Source organism: Manis pentadactyla (assembly GCF_030020395.1).
Source record: "Manis pentadactyla isolate mManPen7 chromosome Y unlocalized genomic scaffold, mManPen7.hap1 SUPER_Y_unloc_3, whole genome shotgun sequence".
NCBI lineage: Eukaryota > Metazoa > Chordata > Mammalia > Pholidota > Manidae > Manis > Manis pentadactyla.
In genome coordinates this window covers 556709-583974 of record NW_026644608.1, presented here as the reverse complement: position 1 = coordinate 583974, position 27266 = coordinate 556709, and the positions used below count along the sequence as shown (strand labels likewise).

Below are 27266 nucleotides of genomic sequence, written 5' to 3'. Positions count from 1 at the left end.
GCTTGGGGTGGATTAATGATTGTGCATTGAGCATTGACTCCCCTATACAGAATTTTATTGTTGTTAACAACCATTTGATCAATAAGTACGAGAGATGCCTTCACAAAAAAAAAAGTTCACACTTCCAATGGTAAAATCAATAAGTAACCGGGATGTAATGTATAGCATAAAGACTATAGTCAAGATATTGTAACAGCTTGGTATGGTGATAGCTGGTACCTAGAATTGTCATGTATATAAATGTTGAATCACTATGTTGTACACCTGAAACTAATGTAATGTAATACTGTGTGTCAACTACCCTTCAATAAAAAATAATCATCTACAAAAGAAAAATAAGATATAATTGATATACACTCTTATGAAGGTTTCACATGAAAAAACAGTGTGGTTACTACGTTTACCCATATTATCAAGTCCCCACCCATACCCCATTGCAGTCACTGTCCATCAGTGTGGTAAGATGCCGCAGAGCCACCGTTTGCCTTCTCTGTGCTACACTGTTTTCCCATGACCCCTCACACCATGTGTACTAAACATAATACCCATCAATCCTCATCTCCCTCTCTCCCAACCCGCCCTCCCACACCCCTCCCCTTTGGTAACCACTAGTTCATTCTTGGAGTCTGTGAGTCTGCTGCTATCTTGTTCCTTCAGTTTTGCTTTGTTGTTATACTCCAAAAATAAGAGAAATCATTCGGCACTTGTCTTCCTCCACCTGGCTTATTTCACACAGCATAATATTCTCCAGCTCCATCCATGTTGTTGCAAATGGTAGATTTTTTTCTTTCTTATGGCTGAGTAGTATTTCATTGTATAGATGTACCACCTATTCTTTATTCACTCATCTACTGATGGACCCTTAGGTTGCTTCCATATCTTGGCTATTGTGAATAGTGCTGCAATAAACATAGGGGTGCATATGTCTTTTTGAGTCTGAGAAGTTGCATTCGTTGGGTAAATTCTAAGGAGTGGGATTCCAGGGTTTAATCGTATTTCTATTTTAAGTTTTTTGAGGAACCTCCATATTGCATACCACAATGGTAGAACTAGCTTACATTCCCACCAGCAGTGTAGGAGGGCTCCCCTTTCTCTGCATCCTCGCTCACTTGCATTTGTTGTTCTTAGTCTTTTCGATACTGGCCATCCTTATTGGTGTGAGGTGGAGCATCTTTTCATTTGTCTGTTGGCCATCTGAATTTCTTCTTTTGAGAATTGTCTCTTCATATCCTCTATCCATTTTTTATTTGGGTTATTTGCTTTTTGTGTGTTGAAGTATGTGAGTTCTTTATATATTTTGGATGTTAACCCCTTGTCGGTTATGTCATTCACAAATATATTCTCCCACATTGTAGGATGCCTTTTTCTTCTGTTGATGGTGTCCTTTGCCGTACAGAAACTTTTAGATTGATGTAGTCCCATGGGTTCTCTTTCACTTTTGTTTCCCTTGCTTGAGGAGATGTGTTCAGGAAGAAGTTGCTCATGCTTATATTCAGGAGATTTTTGCCTATGTTGTCTTCTAAGAGTTTTATGGTTTAATGACTTACATTAAGGTCTCTGATCCATTTCAAGTTTACTTTTGTGTATGGGGTTAGATAATAATCTAGTTTATTCTCCTACATGTAGCTGTCCAGTTTTGCAAGCACCAGTTGTTGAAGAGGCTGTCATTTCCCCATTGTATGTCCATGGCTCCTTTATCGAATATTAATTGACCATATATGCTTGGGTTTATATCAGGGCTCTCTAGTCTGTTCTGTTGTTCTATGGGTCTGTTTTTGTGCCAGTACGAAATTGTCATGAGTACTGTGCCTTTGCAGTAGAGCTTGAAGTTGGGGAGCATAATCCCCCAAGCTTTATTCTTCCTTTTTAGAATTTCTTTGGCTATTCAGGGTCTTTTGTGGTTCCATATGAATTTTAGAACTATTTGCTCTAGTTCATTGAAGAATGCTGTTGGTATTTTGATAGGGATTGCATTGAATCTGTAGATTATTTTAGGCAGGATGACCATTTGGACAATATTAATTCTTCCTACCCAAGAGCATGGGATGAATTTCCATTTATTATTGTCCTCTTTAATTTCTCTCATGAGTGTCTTGTAGTTTTCAGAGTATAGGTCTTTGACTTCCTTGGTTAGGTTTATTCCTAGGTGTTTTCTTCTTTTTGATGCAACTGTGAATGGAATTGTATTCCTGATTTTTCTTTCTGCTGTTTCATCATTCGTGTATAGGAATGCCACAGATTTCTGTGTATTAATTTTGTATCCTGCAACTTTGCTGAATTCAGTTATTAGGTCTAGTAGTTTTGGAGTGGATTCTTTAGGGATTTTTATGTACAATATCATGTCATCTGCAAACAGGGACAGCTTAACTTCTTCCTTTCCAATCTGTATGCCTTTTATTCCTTTGTGTTGTCTGATTGCCTTGGCTAGGACCTCCAGTACTATGTTGCATAGAGGTGGGGAGAGTGGGCATCCTTGTCTTTTTCCCGATCTTAAAGGAAAAGCTTTCAGCTTCTCGCTGTTAAGTATAATGTTGGCTGTGGGTTTGTCGTATATGGCCTTTGTTATGTTGCGGTACTTGCCCTCTATACCCATTTTGTTGAGAGTTTTTATCATGAATTGATGTTGAATTTTTCCAAATGCTTTTTCAGCATCTATGAAAATGATAATGTGGTTTTTTGTCCTCCTTTTTGTTGATGTGGTGGATGATGTTGATGGATTTTTTAATGTGGTACCATCCTTGCATCCCTGGAATAAATCCTACTTGATCATGATGGATGATCTTTTCGATGTATTTTTGAATTCAGTTTGCTAATATTTTGTTGAGTATTTTTGCATCTATGTTCATCAGGGATATTGGTCTGTAATTTTCTTCTTTTGTGGTGTATTTGCCTCATTTTGGCATAAGAGTGATGCTGTCCTCATAGTTTGGAAGTATTCCCTCTTCTTCTACTCTTTGGAAAACTGAGGAGGATGGGTATTAGGTCTTCACTTAATGTTTGATAATATTCAGAAGTGAAGCCATCTGGTCCACAGGTTTGTTCTTAGGTAGTTTTTTGATGACCAGTTCAATTACTTTGCTGGTAAGTGGTCTGTTCAGATTTTCTGTTTCTTCCTGGTCAGCCTTGGAAAGTTGTATTTTTCTAGAAAGCTGTCCATTTTTTCTAGGTTATCCGATTTGTTAGCAACTAATTTTTCATAGTACTCTCTAATAATTTTTTGTATTTCTATGGTGTCCATCATGATTTTTCCTTTCTCATTTCTGGTTCTCTTTATGTATGTAGACTCTCTTTTTTTTCTTGATAAGTCTGGCTAGGGGTTTATCTATTTTATTTTCTTGAAGAACCAGCTCCTGCTTTCATTGATTCTTTCTATTGTCTTATTCTTCTCAATTTTATTTCTTTATGCTGTAATCTTTATTATGTCCCTCCTTCTACTGACTTTGGGCCTCATTTGTTCTTCCTTTTCTAGTTTCATTAATTGTGAGTTTAGACTGTTCATATGGGATTGTTCTTTCCTGAGGTAGGCCTTTATTGCAGTATGTTTCCCTCTTAGCACAGACTTTGCTGCGTCCTGCAGGTTTTGTGGTGTTGAATTATTGTTGTCATTTGTCTCCATATATTGCTTGATCTCTGTTTTTATTTGGTCACTGGTCCATTGATTATTTAGGAGCATGTTATTAAGCCTCAACGTGTTTGTGGGATTTTTCATTTTGTGTAATTTATTTCTAGTTTCATACCTTTGTGATCTGAGAAGTTGGTTGGTATAATTTCAATCTTTCTGAATTTACTGAAGTTGTTTTTGTTGCCTAGTATATGATCTGTTCTTTGAAATGTTCCATGTGCACCTGAGAAGAATGTGCATCTATCCTGCTGCTTTTGGGTGTAGAGTTCTGTAGATGTCTGTTAGGTCCATCTGCTCTAAAGTGTTGTTCAGTGCCTCTGTCTCTTTACATATTTTCTGTCTGGTTGATCTTTTATTTGGAGTGAGTGGTGTGTTGAAGTCCCCTAAAATGAATGCATTGCATTCTATTTTCCCCTTTAGTTCTGTTACTATTCGTTTCACATATGTAGATGCTCCTGTTTTGGGTGCACCGATATTTATAATAGTTATATCCTCTTGTTGGACTGACCTTTTTATCATTATGTAATGTCCTTTGTGTCTTGTGACTTTCTTTGTTTTGAAATTTATTTCGTGTGATACAAGTACTGCAAGTCCTGCTTTTTTCTCCCTATTAGTTGCATGAAATATCTTTTTCCATCCCTTTACTTTCAGTCTGTGTTTGTCTTTGGGTTTGAAGTGAGTCTCTTGTAGGCAGCATATAGATGGGTCTTGTTTTTTATCCATTCTGTAACTCTATGTCTTTTGATTGGTGCATTCTGATGATTTACATTTAGGGTGGTTATCGATAGGTATGTACTTATTGCCATTGCAGGCTCTAGATTTGTGGTTACCAAAGGCTAAAGGGTAATTCCCTTACTATCTCACAGTCTAATTTAACTCACTTTGTATACTATTAAAAACACAACCTAAAGGCTCTTTTTTCCCCCTCCTATTCTTTCCTCCTCCATTCTTTGTATGTTATGAATCATAATCTGTACTCTTTGTCTATCCCTTGGGTGACATCTACTTAGCCTTAGGAATACTTCCATCTACAGGAGTCCTTCCAAAATGCCCTGTAGAGGTGGTTTGTGGGAGGTAAATTATCTCAGCTTTTGCTTATCTGAAAATTGTTTAATCCCTCCTTCACATTTAAATGATAACCTTGCTGGGTAGAGCATTCTTGGTTCAAGGCCCTTCTGCTTCATTACATTAAATATATCATGCCACTCCCTTCTGGATTGTAAGGTTTCTGTTGAGAAATCTGATGATAGCTTGATGGGTTTTCCTTTGTGTGCTATCTTTTTTCTCTCTATGGCTGCTTTTAAAAGTCTGTCCTTATCCTTGATCTTTGCCATTTTAATTATTACATGTCTTGATGTTGTCTCCTTTGTGTCCCTTGTGTTGTGAGATCTGTGCATCTCCATGGCTTGAGAGACTACCTCCTTCCCCAGATTGGGAAAGTTTTCAGCAACTACCTCCTCAATGACACTTTCTATCCCTTTTTCTCTCTTCTTCTTCTTCTTCTTCTGGTACCCCGTATAACGTGAATATTTTTCTGTTTGGATTGGTCACACAGTTCTCTCAATATTATTTCATTCTTAGAGATTCTTTTTTCTCTCTGTGCCTCAGCTTCTTTGTATTCCTCTTCACTAATTTCTATTTCATTTACCATCTCTTCTACTACATCTAATCTGCTTTTAAATCCCTCCATTGTATGTTTCATTTCAGGTACGGTATTTCTTAATGATTCAATCTCTGACTTAAATTTGTTCCTGAGTTCTTGAATATTTCTCTGTACCTCCATAAGCATGTTTATAATTTTAATTTTGAACTCTCTTTCAGGCAGATTGGTGAGTTCAGTTCATTTGGCCCTTTATCTGGGGTTTGTGAGATTTTGGTCTGAACCACGTTCTTTTGACGCTTCCTGTTTCTGTGTGGTGCCCACTAGAGCCCAGAAGCTCCAGTCTCTGGTGCTGCTCAGCCCCTAGAGTGAGGTTGGGGTCGTAGGGGAGCGGAGCTGGTGCCTGGGGGGAGGAAAGAGCTGTTTCCTGATTCCCGTCTGCGGTGCCTGTCTCCAGTGTCAGAGCCAGTGGGCCGAGCACACAGGTGTGAGCCTCTGTGCTCGTCGTCTCTGGATGTTGTGGGCAGGGCCTGCCTCTGGTTGGCCTGATCCCAGCACAGTGATTGCCAGTTTGCGAGCTGGTGCCAGCTGGCTAGGAGGGAGGTGCAGCAGGCTGCGTGCAACAGTGGGCGGGCTTAGAGCTGAGCAGGCAGCCACGGGGATGGGGAGCCTTAAGCTCCTCAAAGTTCCCAACCAGCTGGGCCGAGCGTGCCCAGACATCCTTGTCTAGCTCTCCCCTTCCCTGCACCACAAACTCCATGCAAAGCCCGCCCCTTCAGCAGCCCTCTTGCTGCCAGGAAGCCTCTCAGACCACCGGCCTTTCCCTTTTCCCAGAGCAGTCGGATGTGTTCTCCCTCACTTCATATCATGAGAATCTTCTGGGCCCTGAACACATTGTGTATTTAAATCTGTACCAAAACCAGGCCAGGTTCTGGTTCACAAACTCTTTTTGTAAATATCTTTCCTTTCTAGCAAGAGGCAGTTGGTTCAACCAGAGCCCAACCCATGATGTGAATGAAGGGAAGGAGTTTAAGTTCCTTTAGAAAGCAAAAGAGGCCAGTGAGGAAGGGAGATTGGGGCTCTACAGTGTTTGTAAAAGAAAAGAGTGCCAGTGTGTCTGAGTGCATTTGTCTGTGTGTGATGGACAGAAAGTTCTAATTTGCTGTGCTGTGTTCCCTCCATATTATGGCATGGGTGGTTTTTATTTTCTAAACTTTAAAACAAACAAACAACTGCATATAAAGAAAAGAACAATAAAGTTGTTGCCATTAAGTGTGAGAACTTGAAAAATATCTTAAAGTGCATATTTCAAAGTATTACAGGAGGTTTCTCTTGGTGATGTGATTAACAACCAGTTACTATGAAAAAAGCTGTTTTTAAAACACTTCTGTATGTTTCAAGAAGCTTGATCTGTGAAGACAGCAACTCTGGGCAACACCCTTTCCTGAGGGAGACTGGTTCATGTAATGGGGTCATAGGCCAGACTGATAGGACTGGGACCTGACTTAGGGCCAGGCAGCACAGAGTCCAGGGGTCAAATGACTCTCATGTGCTCTTGGCCCTCTGTGAGGCTTGCCCAGACCCCAGCTGTGTTGGGTACTCTGCTGTCCTGGGCTCTTGGCTGACTGTCCTGGTGAGTGACCCCCTCACCTGCCAGCTATGGTGCCCATTCAAGCCAACAGTATCCTTACCTGGCAGCAGACAAGCAGAGTGAAAACAGGTGAGGCTGACCATAGCTGTGGTCAGAGTTCAGGATGTGATGCAGAAGGCTGGCCATGTTTCAGCTGGTGGTGTGTTTGCCCAAGGACTATCGACCTGCCCCGACGAGGGCGATCACAGTGTCAGGTGGAGGTGCTGGAAGCCAGCAGGTCTTGGAGGCCTGCCAGGTGTTACAGGCACTGGACGGTGGCCTTGGCGAAGGGCTTCTCAGCAGTTTGCCAGGAGATGGAGACTTGGAATCCAGTGGATATTAGGCAGTACTCACACCTTTGAGCCTCTTCTGCAAACAAGGATTCTGGCTGCCAGCAGCTGACAGTTGGGTGGAGAGGTGTATGAATGCCCAGACCCATACTTCATAGATTTAAGTCTATATGTCAGTTTGGGGAGTTGAGCCTTCCTGTCCTGAACATTTGTCTTTCCATATTTAGCTCTTCTTCAAGTTCTTTCATTGGTGTTTTATAGTTTTCAGCTTACAGATCCTGTTCATGTTCTGTTAAATTTATTCCTAAATATTTCAATATTTTTGGAGCTATTGGAAACAGCATTGCTGGTATATAGATGTAAAATTATTTTAAGAGCTTTTTCTTCATGTCCTGTGACCTTAATTAACTCAGTTCTAAGAGAAGTGTTTTGGGCTACTATTTTTGGTTTTAATCATGTCATCTGCAAGTAGAAGCATTTTTATTTCTTCTTTTCCCATCTGTATGCCTTTTATCTCTTATTCTTGCCTTATTATACTGCCTAGGAACTCTAGTATAATTCAAATAACGGTGGTGAAAGAGGTTTCCTTCCTTTGTTCCTGATCTTCAGGGGAAAGCTTTCAGTCTTTTTATCATTAAGTATAATATCACATTTCAGCTTTTTTATGTGACCTTTGTGAGGCCGAGGAAGTTCCTTTCTATCTTTGTTGACTGACAATTTTTTGAAACTCTTGAATGGATGACATGTTTTTCAAATGCTAATTCTGCATCAGTTGGTATGATTGTATAGTTGTTCTTCTTTATTAATATAGTGCATTACACTGATTGATTTTTTTCAAATATTGAAGCAACTTGCCTTTTCAGGATAAGCCCCACCTGATTGTAGTACATAATGTAATAAATACTTCTGAGCTCAGTTTGCTAAGATTTTGTTTGATTTTTGTATCAATGTTTATGAGAGATATTAACCCATAGTTTTCTTTTCTTTCTGGCTTTGGTATCAGGTTAATGCTGGTTTTGTAAAAATGAGCTGGGAAGTGTACCCTCCTTGTCTCTTTTTGGGAAGAGTTTGTGTAGAATTGGAATCATTTCATCTTTAAATGTATAATGGAATTTAGACTGAGTAAAAAATTTTGAGAGGCTTTTAATTATGAATTCATTTATTTATAATTAAAGGATTCTTCAGGTTATCTATTTTCTCTTTGATGAGTTAGTTTTCTCTCAAGGAATTTGATCTTTTTACCTGGGTTGTTATATTTATGTGTGTTGAGTTGTTCATAGTATTTCCTTACTATCTTTTTAATAACTAACAGAGTCTGTACTGAGATCTTCTCATTTATTCCTGATCCTGATAATTTGAATCTTCTTTGTTAACATTTGTAAATTTTACTGATATCAAATAACCATTTAGTTCATTGATTTTTCTCTATTAGTTTTCTGTTTTTAATTTTGTCCATTTGTGTGCTTAGTTTTTTTTTCCCCTTCTGTTTGATTTGGGTTTGTTTTTGGTCCTTTAAAAAAGATTTTTAAAGATCAGTGATTTAATACCTTTCTTTTTTCTTAACCTAAGTATTTCATGCTGTACATTTCCCTAAGTTCTGCTTTAGCTGAATCACACCAATTTGGTATGTTGTTTTAATTTTTATTCAGTTCAAAATATTTCTGAACTTCCTCTTGGCCATTTATTATTCAGATGTATGTAATTTACAAATATTTGTAGATTTTCTTTCTAATTTTCTGTGATTTAACCCTAAGTCAATTGCATTCTGATCAGAGAGCATAATTTGATAATTATGACTTCAATTCTTTCACATGACTTTTAGGTTGGTATGATGATCCAGATGGTTGTGTGTCTTTGTGAATGTTCAATGCACATTTAAAATAATATGAACCCCCAGTTGCTTTGCACAGGGCGAGATGGTGAGAGCAAGGCTGAAGTCAAATGCCTTCCTATGACCTAGGGAGTCATATACCACTTTCACAACACCTGTCAGTCCTGTCCCATGAAGGAGGACGCCGTACCAGTGTGTGGATAACAGGAGATGGACTTGTTGGCCACCTTGGAGGCTGGTGGTCAGCCTAGGAATGAGGGTTATTACTGAAGGGGAGGAAGAGGAAACAGACCTCTCTCTACTCCTCCTCTAGAATCCATTTGGATCAAGGAGTGGGCGGGGGCTGGCTTCACATGTAACTGACAGCTCTGCCTGCCTGTGTGGAGGGAGAGTCTGAGGCTTCCAGGCTCAGTGGGGAGGACAGATGCATCCCTGACCTCTCACCTCCTCAGGGTAGATGAGAATTCTGAGAAGTCAGTCTGTGTAGAGGTGGCAGTGGTGTCTGTGTAGTCTCTGAATGTGGCTCCCTAGCCCCTACGATGTCTGTCTTCCCTTGCCCAGCACTAAAGACCTGGAAGGCATAGGCATTGAAAGCAGTGCAGTTGGAGACTGACAATGAGGAAGGGGCTTGCATTCTCAGCCACCCTCTGTGCCACGTTCTCAGTTCATAGATTAGGAAACAGGCATACAGAGAGTGAATGTGTAGCCGTAGGCCACATAGCTGGTGAGGGAAGAGCTCAATATAGTCTGATCAGAGCATAAACCCAGTCTGGTCTGATACGGAGTCCATGTGCTATGCACCATGAGATGCTGATGCTGAGCGGGCAGCAAGGAGAGAGGAAGACCAGGTGACCCAGACTGAGCCAGGCAGATGTGCGTGCACACACCCCTTTCTGGCTTTCATCTGTGAGGCTACAGTGGTCTGAGGAAACAGGAGTGGAGCCAGAAGAAGGCAAGGGAGGAGGGTGGCAGTGGAGGGAAGGGGTCTATAGGAGGAAAAATCACATTTTCCAGGATACCAGGGAATTACCTTTCCTTATGAGTCTGTCTCAAATCCTAGACTTCTCTCCCTGGGCCCACTAATCAATTCTCCACAGACCTACCCCGACTGACTCCAGACGTATGCCTTTCCAGGGCGTGAGTGCCTGTGGAGACCTGGGCTGATAGTTTGTGTTCTCTGTGGTCCTCTCAGATCCTGCTTTCAGTGATAAGGGGTGAATGAAGCATGTGGTCTGGACTTCAGATTTGTTTGGAGACAAAATTTATTGGAACAGGAAGCCAAAAAGCCATGCAGGGGGTTGGTGTTAACATCCCCAACGCACTTGAGGAATTTCTCCCCCAGTTGTATACTTCATTTCTTGTACTGAAAGTGAGATTTCTGCAACCACTTATTTTTGCACTCATAATTGGAGTGTAAGGGGTCAGGAGGCTTCCTTTGAAGATTGCTCACAGAATGTGTATGGAGTGTGTGTGGTTACATTTGTTCTCCTGTGGTTGTTGGGATGCTATTTATTGGCAATGGCTCACTCACCATAACTGAAACACAGGGCTTCTCCCCCATGTGTGTCCTCTGGTGTCGGGTGAGGTGTGCCCTCTGTGTGAAGCCCCGCCCACACTCCCTGCAAACAAAGGGCTTTTCCCCGGTGTGTGTCCTCTCATGTCGTAGAAGGTGTGAACTCACCGTGAAACCCCGCCCACACTCCCTGCAAATATAGGGCTTTTCCCCGGTGTGTGTCCTCTCATGTCGGAGAAGGTGTGAACTCAACGTGAAACCCCGCCCACACTGCCTGCAAATGTAGGGCTTCTCCCCAGTGTGTATCCTTTCATGTCGGATGAGGCCTGACTTCTCTGTGAAGCTCCGCCCACACTCCCCACAAACATAGGGCTTCTCCCCGGTGTGTATCCTCCCATGTGGGATGAGGTGTTCCTTCTGCGTGAAGCCCTGCCCACACTCCCCACAAACATAGGGCTTCTCCCCTGTGTGTATCCTCTCGTGTCGGATGAGGTGTGCTGTCTGCGTGAAGCCCCGTCCACACTCCCTGCAAACATAGGGCTTCTCCCTGGTGTGTGTCCTCTGGTGTTGGATGAGATTGGACCTATCGGTGCAGCCTTGACCCCACCCTCTGTTCTTGACTCTTCCAGTTGACATTCCTGCCCCCACAAATGATTTGTCTGTATCTTCTGGATTCACTTTCTGGCCTGTGCTGGCCTCCATCATTATTTTATGTGTCCTGGAGCCCCCCATTTGTCCTTTGCGTGGGTTGGAAAAGGTCCCTGAAATCCACTTCTGCCTTAAACTTTTAGGCAAAGTTTTGGACCTTTCTTTGACCTCTTGACCTTCAGCTTTGTCACTCCAGCTGTGTTGGCCTGGACAGGGATCCTCTGGTTGTAGATGTTTTCCTGGAGGTGTTTGTGGGAGGATCTGAGAGGGGTGACTGTGCTCCACATGCTGGCTGAGGGATTTCTGACTGGAGAAGGTCAGAGAGCAGGAGGCACAGGGATGGATCTCTGGCTTTGGCTCTGCTGAGAGAAGAAGTTTCTGGTCAGGTAGATGTTGACAAAGCTGTCTGCGTGGGATGCTTTGTCTTCTGATGGGCCTGCCCCACTAATCATTTTTATTGTGCTAACAGCACAAGCTGTGTGTGGCATCTATTAGGAATGGCATAAAACTAAATGTGATTTATTCTCAGAGGAATTAACGTTTAAACAAAAGGGTATTGACAAGCAGCCTATGTATCAGAACATGTACCAGGGAGTCGCTCCAGCTGGGCTGGGGAGGGAGATTGAGAAAGTATGGGCTGTGCATCACTTCAGAAAAATGCAGAAAAGGGTTTGAACCAGCAAATAAAATTAAGACAAATATAAAGAAAGCTTAATATTGATATAACTTGCTTAGGCAACATCAGGGAGAGATTAGCCAATGAGGAACCAGGGGAGGTACCCATGTGCTAAAGAATAAGTTGCTTTTTATAAGGGCCCTGAGTGGGCCTGCTCCCCAGACGCCTGATCTTGCAAGGCCGCCATTCAAGCCTCGCTCCGTCGTTCTTTTTGTCTCTGTGTCGGCTTACTGAGTTCGGACCAGTGAGAGTATTTCTCACACATCTCCACTCCATTTTTATTCACTGCATCTTCCTCAGAAATCCCCCAAACCCACATCCAGGGCATTTTATATGTATCGATCAGTCCAGGAACTTTCAAGTGTGTTCAGAGGCAGCTTCTGCCTCCCACAGATGGACCGGCAGTGGCCTTTTCCTACATCCTAGTATTGTCTACGTCATATCTGCCTGTGATGGTGTCTGCAGCTATCTTATTCTTTGGAGAGGTAACAATGCTCCTGATGACTCAGGTGTAATCGGTCTTAGGTATTTCCTCTGAGGGGAATGGGATCCACTAAGTTAGGAGCCACTCAGCCTGGAGATGTAGAAATGTGGAAGGCAGGCTAGAATAGTGCTTAAAGAGAGCATGTGTGGGTAAATCTGAATTTGATCACCCACAGTCTAAAAGACATATTTAATTGAGGACCCCTATGCTTCTGGATACCCACCAGGAGGTGGGATTCGGATTGGACAAGGGCGAGTGGTCCAGGCCCCACTGACTAAAGGGCTTGGGCTCCTGCTGCCCCAACTAGACTGTGAGTTGATTCTTTGTCAGTTTTCTACAAATCACAAAATGAAAGTATATCCTTCTTCAAGAGTCATACCACCTATTCATACTTGACTTATTTCATTCAGCCTTAGCATTTTAATTGCAATAACAAGTCCTGTTACGAATAAATCCCAAATCATACTTCTTATGGCCCCAACTCCCATCTCTCCAATCAACCCACCATCCTCTTTCTGCAGTCTATTTTCCAGAAATTAATGAAAGCATTATCTCAGAGCAGAGCACATGTGACTCTCCAGTTGAAAACTGCACACTGGTTCCATCTCACTCAGGAAAATCCCATGTCTTTATAGGTCATAGGCCTCAGGCTACCATGTATGTACACAACCTCTATTCTTGCCCTCTAGGCCTCCTTCCCCTGGTTGGTCTCTCAGCCAGTCCTTGTCACCCGACCTCTCCTGCCTTGGATGGCACACTAGCTGGTCCCTCTGCCTGGACTTCTTTGCCCACAGGTACTTGCATGTCTCAAATGTTATCTCCTGAGAGAGCCCTTCCCTGACCTCTCTCTGCCACACCTCATTGCCCCCCTCATGGTTCTAGACACCTTCCCTAGATTAGTCCCCCTCAAAGCACTCATTGCTGTTTGATGCTATGCACATACACCCACCCTTGTTCACCCATCGGCTGCTCGAGGGGTGATTCTGACTGCTGCTGTTGGGCACAGAGCAGGAACTCACACGAGAACTGACTGAATTGTGAATGAGTGCACATCAACATACACGTCATTCAGAAATATGGAACAAATTAAGAAGAAATAGCTAAAAGGGCCAGAAGAAACTGTGTTGGGGAGAGAGTCGGAAGGTGCTTGAAAACTCTTTTATTTTTGCCCGTAAGTCTTCCAGTACTCTATGTATGCTGTAATATATTTTATGCACAATGTATTATAAAAATCAGAGCAAAAATTTTTAAAGTAAAAACTGTTCCTAAGTGTCAAAGGCATATGAAATGAGTCCTTAATTTCTGAAGCATCTGAATTGCAGTTTTACTGACTTTATTCTGGATTTTACTCTTCTTAAAAGTTGGACTATGAAATTCCCAAGAATCCTTTCATTTCTTTCCATTTTAGAGAACAGTGGTGCTCACCTCTCTCTGCTGTGAGCTCTCCCTTCCACTTGCTTTCCCGCTTGATGCCCAGCTGCTCGCCATACTCATCTCCGTACCAGATCAGCAGTTCACAGCCCGGCCTGATGACCTGGCACGTTCTGTAGAAGATCTGACTGTGATACTGAAAGGCCACCAGGTTCTGCTCCTCGTCATACCTGGCGCAGTTTACATACCTAGGATTACAGCAGGCAAAAGGGAAGAAACCACAGGCAGTAAGTTCCTGCCGCTTATTATATCCATGTCCAGCTCCATGCCCGATGTTTATGGCTGGCTTTGAGGCTGCCCCCTCCCCTCACTGTTCCTGGGGAAGCTTCTGTACATACCTCAGTCTCTTTCACAATATCATGCGAATTCTTATTGCCAAGTCTTTCTTACTGTGCTCACCCTGCCTAGAATGCTTTCCTCCCTTGCCCAATTAAGTGTTTTCCAAAGCCTGATTTCAGACTTAGCCTCCACCTCAGTTTGCCATAAAATCCACTGACGTTTAGCTTCTCTAAGTTAAGTCTGTTTTGTAACAGAACTTTGGGCCTGATTATGGACTCTGCTTTTAGATTAGCACGTATCAGCCTAACTCATATCCTGTTTTGAGATGCCTTTGTCCAATCTCTCCACCCTTTATATAATGTACCATTTACTTGCTTTCCCCAGGTTTCTATAGAAAGTGGAGGTCTTTTTGCCTTAGCATAATAGCACAGGACAACAATGGTTCATTCACATTCTGTGTCCCCCTGGTAAGGGAAGTTGTTGGGTCATGAAGCTCAGAGGCCCGCAGCCATACTACAGCTTATTTGAATGTAGGCTTCAGAACCCAGTTCTAATTAGAAGTGAATCTAAGAAGATTTGCTGCTCTCACAGGTTAAAGATGTGCTGCCCTCCCTTGTTTTAATTTATGTGGGCACTGTGTACTTCTTGAAAAAATAGGAAAATTATTGTTAAATCTTGAAATCAATTTTTTAATGGTTTTGCAATATGTCCTCCATAAGGACATGGATTATAATGTGTTTAGTTAAAGAATTCCCTTGTCTGAACTGGAACATAGTAAATGCCTAATAAATGTTGATTAGATAAGTTAAAGTGTGTGAATCTAGGCTCCTCAAGGTTTCTTCTAGGGCTGAAATTTTGTCTAGCATAGAGATTTTTATTTTAGGATACATACTATCTTTTTATTTCTTGTTTTTTTCTAAATGACTCTTGAAATAAAACACTGTATGGAGTAAACAGAGAAACAGAGGCTTGAGGGAGACAACTGAGGGAGGCATGATGAGAAGGGAAGGAGTGTGGGCTTGTGAGAGTCAGATGTCCTCTCTGAAACTCAGAAAATTTGGTCTTACCTCATCCAATTGGCGCAAGATTTGTCCTTTCCATCCACGTAAAAACAGGAGTTTCTCCCTGTGGTGATCTGAATTTCAGAAAGAAAAGTTAAAGGATTTTTTTCTGGGGGAGGTAACAGAAGAAGTGTTATACCGTATTGTTATCAAAGTGCTTTCATCCTGCATGGATTCAGTCACCAACTGAATGTGACATACTCCTCAGCCAACGTCTATGTATCTGAGTCAATTTGCCCACTCAGAGCAAGGGCCCTGGAAGGGAGGAGACACTTGTCTATGTCTGTACTTCCATGCTCCCACCTACCCTCTGATCTTTACCTGGGAGCTCCATGCTGATGCAAAGTCCACCCAGTACACAGAGCTGACTATGTTATCTCCATCCATGTTCTGGTATGTAGAAGGTCAGATCCCATCAATCCACAGGGAGGATGTGGGAAGCCAGAGGACAGGGGAAGAGATAGATGTTCTAACCTGCCAGGAATACCCATTGTTGGCTGCCTCTTCATCTTCTGTGATTTGGCCCTCGTAGGGGCCAAAGTGCACACCCAACGGCAGATCAGATGTTTCATTCCACACTCCAAGCCCAGCCTCAGGGATGCTCGATGGTCTGATTTTCAGCCCAGGGGGCAGAGTGAGGGCTGAGCGGTTGGGATGTCCCTTGTCCACTGCAGTGTCCTTTATAAACACAGCGGGCCCATGAGCAGCACAACTGTCAATGAAGACGTTCTGACACTTCTCACAATCTGGAGGTGAGAGCAACAGGGGTTAGGGAAAGCATAGTGCATGTTCTTGGATGTAAAGAGCTCCAGAAAGAGTGCAGGCACTCACACCATTTAGCTTCAGTCCTGCATTCCAAGTCACTAGAGGAAAGGAATAATGTGGGGACTGAAAACGACAACATGAAATTATTGTACCAAGACACAACAGCCTTCTCTGTGAGTGGGCCAAAAGGGTCACTTACAGAGGTAGTCGTCATCCTGGGGCTCGCTGACCTCTTGGTACACACAGCCCTTTCTTTCTCGTAGGTTATACGTCTTTACTTCAGTCTCCTCTCCCGCAAGTTCTAAGTTGAAGAAGGGTAGGTAAGTGAGGTTGGTGAGGTCTGGAATGTTAGTCCCTGTTTGGTCAGAAAGTGAAATCTCTTCCCATCAAATGATCTCCTGTCCTTCTACACACTCTAGTTTTCACCCCATTAACTACTGGTTCAGAGAGACTACCATTCAACACTGACTACGGATGCTCAATTGAATTTGTTATTTTCATTATCAGGTTAAACTTCCCAAAGTTTGTACTTCGAAAATGGTTCATTCACACATTTATTCATTCAGAGAATATTTGTTGAGGGGATGTAACATGGTAGGCATTAAACAAAGGTCTGGGCATACAATACCAAAAAGGTATGGTCTGTTATCACAGATGGATTTATTGGACAACTTGTACAGGCCAATTCTTTTATTTTTAAACTAATGTTTTCAAGCAATACATGAGCTATGCATCCTTATCTTCAGTTTACAAATGAACATTCAGGAACTCAGAGAATTTGTAAGATTTGCCCGAGGCCCTAGTGTTAACTTCAGGCTTCAGGTTAGTCCAGCTTAATCCCGGGCCTATCCAAAGTGCAAACCGCATGCTTTCACCATATTCATCAGCCTTCCTAAAGGACTGAGAAGGACTAAAGTTTTTCCTCTTACCCATTTTTTGTCTAGAGTGATGTCCAGAGGTACTTGCTTTTCCAGGAGGGGAAACTGGTTTCTGGGCCTGCTCGGAAGAGGAAATGTAGAAATGTAGAGGGTATAAAATATATCTGGGAAATGAGGTGACCAAACAGTGAGATTGGGAAGAGAACCGAGAAATCTAGACGATAAAGGAAAGATGGCAAAGGTTGCAGACTGCCAGATCCTGGAAAGAGTGTCTGGAATTGGATTAGCTGGTTCCTTTGTCAATTCTGTCTGAATAAGGTTGTAACGCCAGCTAGTTTTCCTCAGTTTCCTGACCCATAAACTGGCATATATGTGAATTCTTAATGTTATAATGAACATCAAATGTCATTCTGTTTTGTGACCAAATTATTCTGTGAGCTAATGCAGCATGAATGTGAGATTAGTCTTGCTATCAACTTACCTCCTCGCTTGCCTCCATATTTGAAATCTATCTTATAGATACTATCTTCAGCATTCCTTGACCCTCTTACATCTAGTTTAATTTGTTTGATCTAGTTTAATGCGAATTACTGAGAAAATATACAGGGCCTTGAGCTGGGCCTGGGACTTCTGAGAAGAGTCAGGTATGAACAAGGTTCTCAAAGAGCTCCCATTTCAGAGGCAGGCTACACAGATGATTGCAAATAAATGTGATTGCCTAAGTAAAGCTCGGAGGAAAGACCCACTTCCTCCTACGAGAATGAGCATTTGAAAGCAGTGCCAGATGGATGTGTTTTGGCAGAATAGTGTGTAGCCTATATGGAGTCCTTCAGCTATTTTCTTATTTGTTGTTCCTCAACCATCAAACTTGGAGTTCCTCTGGGCTGGGAGATGCCTCTTTTGATTAGAGTTGGGGGCTGTGAGGGTGGGGATCCTATCTCCTATTCACTGTCAGTACTGACCATTTGTAAGCTTCCCTTAGTCAGATGGTCTTAGCACATCTCCCACTTTAGCATAGCAGACAGGAGCTTAAGTTGTTATCACCAGTAAGATGAGTGAAGTTATGAATAAAGACAGTGTGAGTTTTAGACAACTATGAAAGTTTTAATGGGCTTGTAAGTGGTTTAGAGAAGGAGCTTTGGGTCAGATTGCACTACCACTGAAACTGTGATCCAAGGCCTGTAATCAAACATTTCTTTACCTCAGTTTCCTCATCTATAAATGGTGATGGTTATAGTACCTACCTCATAGGGTTCCTGCAAGGTTCAAGTCAGGTTATTCATGTAAAATGCTTAAAATAACGTCTGAAATATTGTGAAAATAGAAACAAGTGGTAGCTTCTTTGTTGCTGTTCTTACTAGCTATTAAAATGATAGCAGACATTGTGCAGAAGGGATCAGGAAAGGAAGGCAGCAGTTTCTAGCACACTCAGTGCCTTCTCCTCCTCTTACCTGTGTTTGGGTCCATGAGAAAGATTTTCTTGTCAACAGGATTTAGGAAATACTCACCTTCTGGTGTTTACTCCGTTCCACTCTGAAGGCCACCCAAGAAGGTTTTTCTAAAGGTGAAGAAAAATTAATGCTTCAGTTGGTAAATAATTCCAAACTCTGGAAATTCACATTAGGGACATGGCAGTCTGAACTAGAATGATGAGTAAAAGGAGTATTGAAGGGCGATAGGAAAATGGTTTCTGAAGTATCATCGAGGCTTTCTATTGGGGTCATCAACTAATTTTTTTTAAATGTTTAAAAACTATTAGTAGAATTCATGCCTCACATCGAAATTACCAAGTATCATAATTCTTCCAAGTGGTAAAGATACCTCAAGACAAATGCTGGGCATAGAAGCCACAGGGCATAAATCTTCAAAGAAGTAAAAAGCTAACCTTGTCAAAGAATATTGCTTCTCTCTCACTTACCAACTTTACATTTCCCTGTATGGCCCTGGAAGATGACTGGTTAGCCAGAGACAGGTAAGATTCCTCAAGGGAGGAACAACCTAAGACAGGCACAGTCGCAGGGGGGCCATCAGGTGAGAAATTGGGGATCAACAGAAGTGAGGCTTAGAACCTCACCCCCCCTGTTCTGAGAGAAATCTTCTGCATACGTGGATGTTTTGTTGCCCTGGTCTAGCTTGGATTAACACTCAGTCTACAGACACACACCTGATCATCTACATTTGCCCTCTTACAGCACTAAGTTATGTTTTCTACCTTTATCTTGCATCTACCTACCATTTCAGCATTTTATTAAAATAAATAAATAAATAAGGGAGAAATGAGGGATTCATATATAAATCAAGTATAAAAATCAAATGAATAATCATGACTGACTTGATTGTTTATAGTTCATGATGCGTGATCAAAACCGAAAGTTTCTGTGATATGACTGCCCTTGCACTGTTCACCAAGTAAGAACTTACTCACTATGTAAGAACTTGTTCACCATGTAAGAACCTGTTCGTTATGCTTCAGAACATTGGAGACTGTTGAGAATTAGGCTTGGGGTTGATTAATGATTGTGCATTGAGTCCCCTATACACAATTTTATTGTTGTTAACAACCATTTGATCAATAAATATGAGAGATGCCCTCTCAGAAAAAAAATGACACAGACATCAAAGACATGACCGAAAAGGAAACTACAGACCAATATACCCTATGAATATAAACACAAAAACCTCAACAAAATATTGAAGGCTGAATCCAGCAACATATAGAAAGGATTCTATGCCATGACCAAATGGTATTTATCTCAGGAATAAAAAGTTAGGTTAATATCCAAACATCAATTAATGTAATGCAGCATATCAATAGGATTTTTTTAAAGCACCACATGACCATCTCAGTAGATGTGGAAAAGGTATTTGACAAAATTCAACACACTTCTAGAGACATTTAACAAACTAAGATTAGAAGTGAACCTACAGCTATTATCATGCATACTAACTAGAGGCTTTCCTCCTGCCATGAGGAACAAAAAAGGAACAGGACTCTGCTCCTGTCACTTGTATTCAACATTTACTGGGGGTTCTGTGAGGGTAATCAGGGAAGAGCAAGACACACGCCATCCAGATCGGAAAGGAAGAAGTAAATCTATCCCCATGTGCAGACAGCATGAGCTGGAATATAGGAAACCCAAAGAATCTACTAAAAAGCTATTGGAACTAATAAGATAAGCAAATTTGCAGAATATGAGGAAGAAGTCATTTGTATTTCTATATGCTAGCTAGAATAATCTGAAAATGAGATTAAGAAAACAATTACATTTATAACAGCATCGAGAAGAATAAAATACTTCAGAATAAATTTAACAGAAGAAGTGCAAAACTTGTACCTGAAATTACAGGCCTAAAGAAATGAAAAGACATGCCATGTTCATGGATCAGAAGCCTTAATATTGTTCAGGAAAAGCTCTTCTGTTTCTCTGTACTGATTACACTCAATAAAGCGGTTACAAAGCAAAAAAAAATGTTTAAAAACTAGAGAAAATGTCATTTATATTTCTTCCTATGTTCATAAATTATCTATTGCATTCATCGTTAAATAATAAATTGGCCTTTTTTGACAAAAATACTGAACAAACTGGGAGTAGAAGGAAATTACCTCACTATAATAAAAGCCAAATATGAAAAGTCCACCTCCCACCTTGTATTCAACAGTGAAAAAAATGAGAGCATTTCTTGTAAGATTAAGAACAAGCCAAGGATGCCCATTCTTGTCAGTTCCATTCAAAATAGTACTGCAAGACCTTGCCAGGGAATCACACAAGAAAAGGAAATAAAAGGAATCCGACTTGGCAAGAAAGAAGTAAAATTATGTATGTTTGCGGATCTCATATGGAGAAAATTGTAAAGATTCTTCCCAAAATCCTATTAGAACTAATAAATTCAGCAAGTTGCAGGGTACAAAGTTAACACTCAAAAATGACTTGTACTTCTATGCACTAACAAGGAACAATCAAAAAAGGCAGCTAAGAAGACAATCCATTTTGAACAGCAACAAAATGAATGAAGTAATTAAGAGTAAACTTAACCAAGGAAGTGAAACACTTGCACACTGAAAATTAGATAACATTGTGGAAATAAATTAAAGAAGACACAGTAAATGGAAAGGACATAGTCTCTTCAACAAACGGTGGGGCTGAGAGTATCTCCATGCAAATGAATGAAAATGGGCCCTTTTTTTGACATCATGTACATAAATCAGCTCAAAGTGGATTACAGACCCAAATGGAAGACCTTAAAGTATAAAACTCTCAGGAAAAAACAAGGGCAAACTTCCTGATATTAGAATGGGCAATGATTTCTGGGATATGGCATGAGAATCACAAGGAACAAAATAAAAAATAGATGAGACCACTGAAGATTTCTATGAAACAAAGGACACAACCAACAGACTGACAAGGCAACATGTAGAATGGGAGGAAGTATTTGTAAAACATACATCTGATAAGGGTTTAGTATCCAGAATATATAAGGAACTCCTACAATTCAGCAGTAAAAAAATCAAGTGACTTAATTAAACATTGGGTGCTATGGACTGAACTGTGTCCCTCCAAAACTCCTATGTTGAAACCCTAACCCCCAATGTGACGGTATTTGAAGATGGAGCATTTTGGACTTAACTAGGGGTGGATGAGGTCATGAGAGTGGGGCCTTCATGATAGGATTTGTCTTGTCAAGAAGAAGAGAAAGATCTGTGTCTTTCTCCCTAAGAGCATGCACAAAGAAGAGTACCAACACAGAGCAAGATGGAGGTTGGCTAAGAGTAAGGAAGAGAATTTCACCATGGTAACACCTTGATCTTGGACTTCCAGTCTTCAGAATGAGAAAAACACATTTCTGTGGATTGTCACTCAGTCTATGGTATTTCATTATGGCAGCCCAAGCTGACTAATACAATGGAAAAAAGACTTGAGTAGATATTTATCCAAAGAAGATACATGTAAATGGCCCACAAACATATGAAAAGATGCTCAATATCAATAATCACCATGGAAATGCAAATGAAAACCACAGCAACATGTCATCTCATACCTGTTAGGATGGCCAATATGAAAATAACATATAATAACATGTGTTGACAAGGATGATGGGAAACTGAAATGCTTACAACCCTGTTTGTTGAAATGTAAAGTGTTGCAGCCACTATGTAAAACAGTGTGGAGTTTCCACAAATAATTGGAAATAGAACTTCTCTATGATTTGGCAATCCAACTTCTGGGTATATATGAATAGAATTTGAAAACAGGATCTTGAATAAATATTTCTGCACTCATGGCCACTGCAGCATTACTCACAGTATCCAAGGTATGAAAGCACCCTAACTGATGGATAAATGGATGAAGAAAATGTGCTATACACACACACAGGAATATTATTCTGCCTTTAAAAAAAGGAGGAAATCCTCTCATATGCTACATCATGGATGGACCTTGAGGACGTTATGCTAAACAAGATAAAACAATCACAAATGACAAATACTTATATGAGATATCTAAAGTAATCAAATTCATGGAAACAGAAAATGGAATGGTGGTTGCCTGGGGCTTGGGGGAGAATCCCCTGGGGAGTTGTTCACTGGCTACAGAGTTTCAGTCATAGAAGACGAAAAGTCCAAGCAATCTGTTGTACAGCAATGTGCCTGTAGTGAATAATACCGTTGCCAAAGGTAAATTCAAAATGGATCAAAGACGTGAATGTAAGTCATTAAACCATAAAACTCTTAGAAAAAAACATAGGCAAAAACCTCTTGGACATAAACATGAACGACTTCTTCATGAACATGTCTCCCTGGGCAAGGGAAACAAAAGCAAAAATGAACAAGGGGAACTATATCAAGCTGAAAAGCTTCTGTACAGCAAAGGACACCATCAATAGAACAAAAAGGTACCCTACAGTATGGGAGAATATGTTCATAAATGACAGATCTGATAAAGGGTTGACATCCAAAATATATAAAGAGCTCACACACCTCAACAAACAAAAAGCAAATAATCCAATTAAAAAATGGGCAGAGGAGCTGAACAGACAGTTCTCCAAAGAAGAAATTCAGATGGCCAACAGACACATGAAAAGATGCTCCATATCGCTAGTCATCAGAGAAATGCAAATTAAAACCACAATGAGATATCACCTCACACCAGTAAGGATGGCTACCATCCAAAAGACAAACAACAACAAATGTTGGTGAGGTTGTGGAGAAAGGGGAATCCCTCCTACACTGCTGGTGGGAATGTAAATTAATTCAACCATTGTGGAAAGCAGTATGGAGGTTCCTCAAAAAGCTCAGAATAGACATACCATTTGACCCAGGAATTCCACTTCTAGGAATTTACCCTAAGAATGCAGCAGCCCGGTTTGAAAAAGACAGATGCACCACTATGTTTATTGCAACACTATTTACAATAGCCAAGAACTGGAAGCAACCTAAGTGTCCATCAGTAAATGAATGGATAGAGAAGATGTGGTACATATACACAGTGGAATATTATTCAGCCCTAAGAAGAAAACAAATCCTACCATTTGCAACAATATGGATGGAGCTAGAGGGTATTATGCTCAGTGAAATAAGCCAGGTGGAGAAAGACAAGTACCAAATGATTTCACTCATCTCTGGAGTATAAGAACAAAGAAAAGCTGAAGGAACAAACAGCAGCAGATCACAGAACGGAAGAATGGACTAACAGGTACCAGAGGGAAAGGGACTGGGGAGGATGGGAGGGAAGGGAGGGATAAGGGCGGGAAAAAGAAAGGGGGCATTACGATTAACATGTATATTGTGGGGGGTATGGGGAGGGCTGTGCAACACAGAGAAGACAAGTAGTGATTCTACAGCATCTTACTATGCTGACAGACCGTGACTGTAATGGGGTTTGTGGGGGTGACTTGGTGAAGGGGGGAGCCTAGTGAACATAACGTTCTTCATGCAATTGTAGATTAATGATAGCAAACAAACAAGCAAACAAACAGATTTGAACAGTCATCTCATTAGAGAAGTTTCACAGATGGCAAATAAGCATATGAAAAGATAAACAACAATGATGCCATCAACTACCTATTATAATGGCTAAGTAACAACAGTACTAACTACAAAAAAATACTAACAACAGTAAATGTGGAACAACAGGGAGTCTCATTCACTGCTGGTGGCACAGCCACTTAGGAATACAGTTTGGCAGATTCTTACAAAATTAAATATTCTCTTACCATATAATCCAGCAATCACCATACTATTATCCCAAATAACTTGGAAACTTATGTCCACATAAAAAACTGCACATGAATATTTATAGCAGCTTTATTTGTAATTGCCAAATATTGGAACCAGTGTCTTTCAAAGGTGACTGGATGAACAAACAGTTGTATATCCATGCAATGGAATATTATTCAGTGTGGGAAAAAAAGAGCTATCAGGTCACACACACAGAGAGAGAGAGAGAGAGAGAGAGAGAGAGAGAGAGAGAGAGAGAGAGAGAGAGAGAGCAAACTTAAATGCATATTGCTAAGTAAAAGTAACCAGTGTAAAAGACTACGTACTGTGTGATTCCAACTATATGACATTTTGGAAAAGGCAAAACAATAGAGATGGTAAGAAGATCAGTGGCTGCCAGAGGTTGGGGGGGAGGAGGATAAATAGGTGGAGCACAGAGGATTTTTAGGGCAGTGAAACTATTCTGGGTAAAACTGTAAAAGGTGAACACATGAAATTGCACATTTGTTAAAACCCATAGAACTGTACAACACAAAGATTGAACCCTACTGTAAACCGTGGACTCCAGTCAATAATAGTCTATCAGTATCAGTTCATCAATTGTAACAGATGTACCACAGCAATTCAAGATGTTAATAATTGGGGAAACTGGGGGCATAGGGAAAGAGGGAACTCTCTGTACTTTCTGTTTAATTTTTCTGTAAGCTTAAAAATTCTCTAAAAAATAAAGCCTATTAATTAAAAAAAATAATACCATGTTGCCTACTTAAAAACTGCTAAGAGGAAAAACTTATTATTATTTTTTCTTTTAAATCACAATAAAAATAAATAAAGAAATTGGCTGGGGTGGGGGTTTTAATTGCATCCAGATAGCAATGCACAGATGTACGATAAACCATGGGCATACGGTTTCCTATGAAGACTCTCCTTCCATGTCAGAACCTTTGTGGATGTCAGATCTCTTAACACTACTTTTAAGATCCTAAGGACCCAGAAATCTGTAGATGGAGAATAATAGACCTAATCCAAGCTGCTTTCCCCAGTTTAGGCAGACTGACTCTTCTTTTAAAGTATCCTGTCTGAGGGGCAGCAGAATTGAGCCTCTCATTTCTGTTTTATAGTGATTGTCCCTCATTTATTTAGCTGATGCTGTCTCTGGTTAGGGACATGTGGGAAAGATCAGCTACACTAACTAGCTCTCTCAAACACTTTCTTGGAACCCAGGCAAAGAATCACATTCACTTTTGGGTAAGAACACCATGTGGTATGATTAAATATACATACATAAATCATGCAACTTTACATAATATATTAATCATTCCCTCTTCTAAGACATTTAATCCAATAACTGAACAATCATGAGATTAGTGTTAGAAAGCTCCGTTTTGGATTTATAGTCTAATTAAGATTTCCTTAACTGCCTTTTCATTAGTTAACAATGTTTTACAAAAGCAAGTAACAACGATGTATTTTAAAGTATGGAGAGTTAACACTGGAAAACCTATATATCCACTACCATTCAGTCTTATTGCAACATTCTGCTACAAAAGGCTTCAGGTCTTTATTTCTACTTCAAAAATCAAACACAAAAATAAAAACAAACAGAAAACTAATCAATATACAGTGAAGCCACCTGCCAGCCCTTCCTTCTTCTCTTGTGGTGATAACTATTCTGAATTTGGTATTTCTTATCACGTTCCGATTGTTATACATCTGCTGCTTATTAATATATCTTTAAATAACATATATAATTACTTTACCCATTTAAGAACTTTATATGAATAGCCTCTTACTGTATAATATGCTGTTCTGTATCTTGCTTGCTTTGTGAATGTCTGTGATTTTGAGGAAGTAGTGTTTCTGTTGTTACCTCCTGAGACCCAGCTGGTACCTGAACCCAGGTCAGCTTCAGGACACCTTTAAGTCCTCCTGGCTCCTCACCTTGCTGACTGGGCATCCATTCTTCATCAGAATCCTCAGTGTCATCCACCTGGGGCTTGGTGGCCTGCCTGCGACGATGCGTGAGAGCTGGTCGAGGAGATCTGAGACCTGGAAAGAAGCAAAATCTTTGTCTTAAAAGGGAAGAGCTGGAAGAATGAACAGAGCACAGCAAGAAATGAAAGCACTATAAAGTCATAGCGACTCATTTGGATGTGCTGGGAGGGTCTGGAGTAAGGCAGGAGGTGAGCTCCGCATTACCAGTACTGGCCCCACACTGATACAAAAAGCATTTCCCTCTGGGTTTGTCTCCACGCAGAAGGGAACTGTGGGCAGACGGAGCCACCTGAGAGAGAGCCAGACTGATGCAGGGGTTGAAGACTTGCTTCCCAGGCTACTCTGCACTCCACATGTCGTGTTACCTATAGGGACCAGTGCTTCATAGTTCCTTTTCACATTCCTGTATGGGGTTTTCTCCCAGTCTCCCATCTCTGTCCATTCCTTCTTGGAGAAGTATCTGGAAATGTCTTTGAAATCATCTCTGGCCTAGAGAAAATAATAGGTTCCATCAGTGATTTACTAATACAAGTCTGAACTGTGAGCTGGGCCTTCTGCTCCATCTTGCATGTAGGGCGTAGGCAGCCTGAGGCCGCTGGGTGGTCTCTGAAATAAGGGTGAAGACTCTGTCTCCTGACTGGGTCCTGAATTACTGTGCAAACACCAAGCGAGAATTTTCCCATCCCTCCCCTGACGTAGAGCAATTGCTGATGCTAGGGTCCCGTTTTCTCCCCATGTCTCAGACATCCTGCATGCACTCACAGAGAGGGTCGCCTACTGGTGCAGGCTCCTTGTGACCGAGCCCCTCTTCCCTTCCTTCTTAGAAACCCCATCTGGAGCCTGGCTTCACCTCCCACACCTCTCACCGTGGCCTTCCAGCTCGTTGCCTTTGAGTGTCCCTCACTGTTCTCCTCCAGGGACCTGTCAGAGCTCATGGTGCTGGGACGGCCAGGCAGGTGCTGCTGGGACTCTGATGCCGGCAAGTGTCCCTAAATCTTCCAGCGCCAAAGCCAAGGCACCTGTGAAGGGAGAAGGTGCTGAGAGGGGGTGACAGCCCAGACCACTGCCCCCATGCAGGTCTGTCTTCCTGTCCAGGGCAGGAAGATGTGGGGACCCAGTGGGGAAAGACGGGGGTGGGCATTGGTGGGATGGGAGCATCTTCAGTGGCCACAACCAGCCTAACATGAGCTGAATTTTGTTTCTTTAGATCCCTGCAGCTCAGGCCCTCTGAGGAAAGGCGGCGAAGGTTCCTGGAGGGGCCTGCTGCGGGTGTTTGAGGGCAGTCCTCAGAGGGCACGGCTGGAGGAGTTGCAGGGAGATGCGGAGCACTGGATGCCATGACTGGGGTCA

The 27266-nt window shown here is 41.5% G+C and overlaps 1 protein-coding gene across 1 annotated transcript; it reads right to left on the bottom strand.

The window, feature by feature from the left end:
• Window positions 1-7029: 7029 nt before the first annotated feature.
• On the bottom strand, window positions 7030-26851 carry LOC118925363 (histone-lysine N-methyltransferase PRDM9-like). The gene is made up of 12 exons (XM_057496695.1): window positions 26776-26851; window positions 26282-26398; window positions 25863-25970; window positions 18213-18266; window positions 17732-17736; window positions 16760-16922; window positions 16030-16131; window positions 15540-15811; window positions 15072-15139; window positions 13720-13913; window positions 10505-11493; window positions 7030-7173 (listed from the first exon to the last, which is right to left on the bottom strand). The coding sequence occupies exons 1-12, from the start codon at window positions 26849-26851 to the stop codon at window positions 7030-7032; spliced, it is 2292 nt and encodes a 763-aa protein (XP_057352678.1).
• Window positions 26852-27266: the final 415 nt, after the last annotated feature.

What these genes read in the sequence shown, in the direction of transcription:
- LOC118925363 (XM_057496695.1), bottom strand. Translation starts at nt 26,851, where the DNA reads ATGAGCTCTGACAGGTCCCTGGAGGAGAACAGTGAGGGACACTCAAAG. An exon ending in CTGGAAGGCCACGGTGAGAG is followed by an intron (nt 26,399 to 26,775) that starts GTGTGGGAGGTG and finishes TCTAGGCCAGAG; the next exon opens with ATGATTTCAAAGACATTTCC. An exon ending in AGAGCTCACAGCAGAGAGAG is followed by an intron (nt 11,494 to 13,719) that starts GTGAGCACCACT and finishes TTCTCTCAGCAG; the next exon opens with AGCCAAAGCCAGAGATCCAT.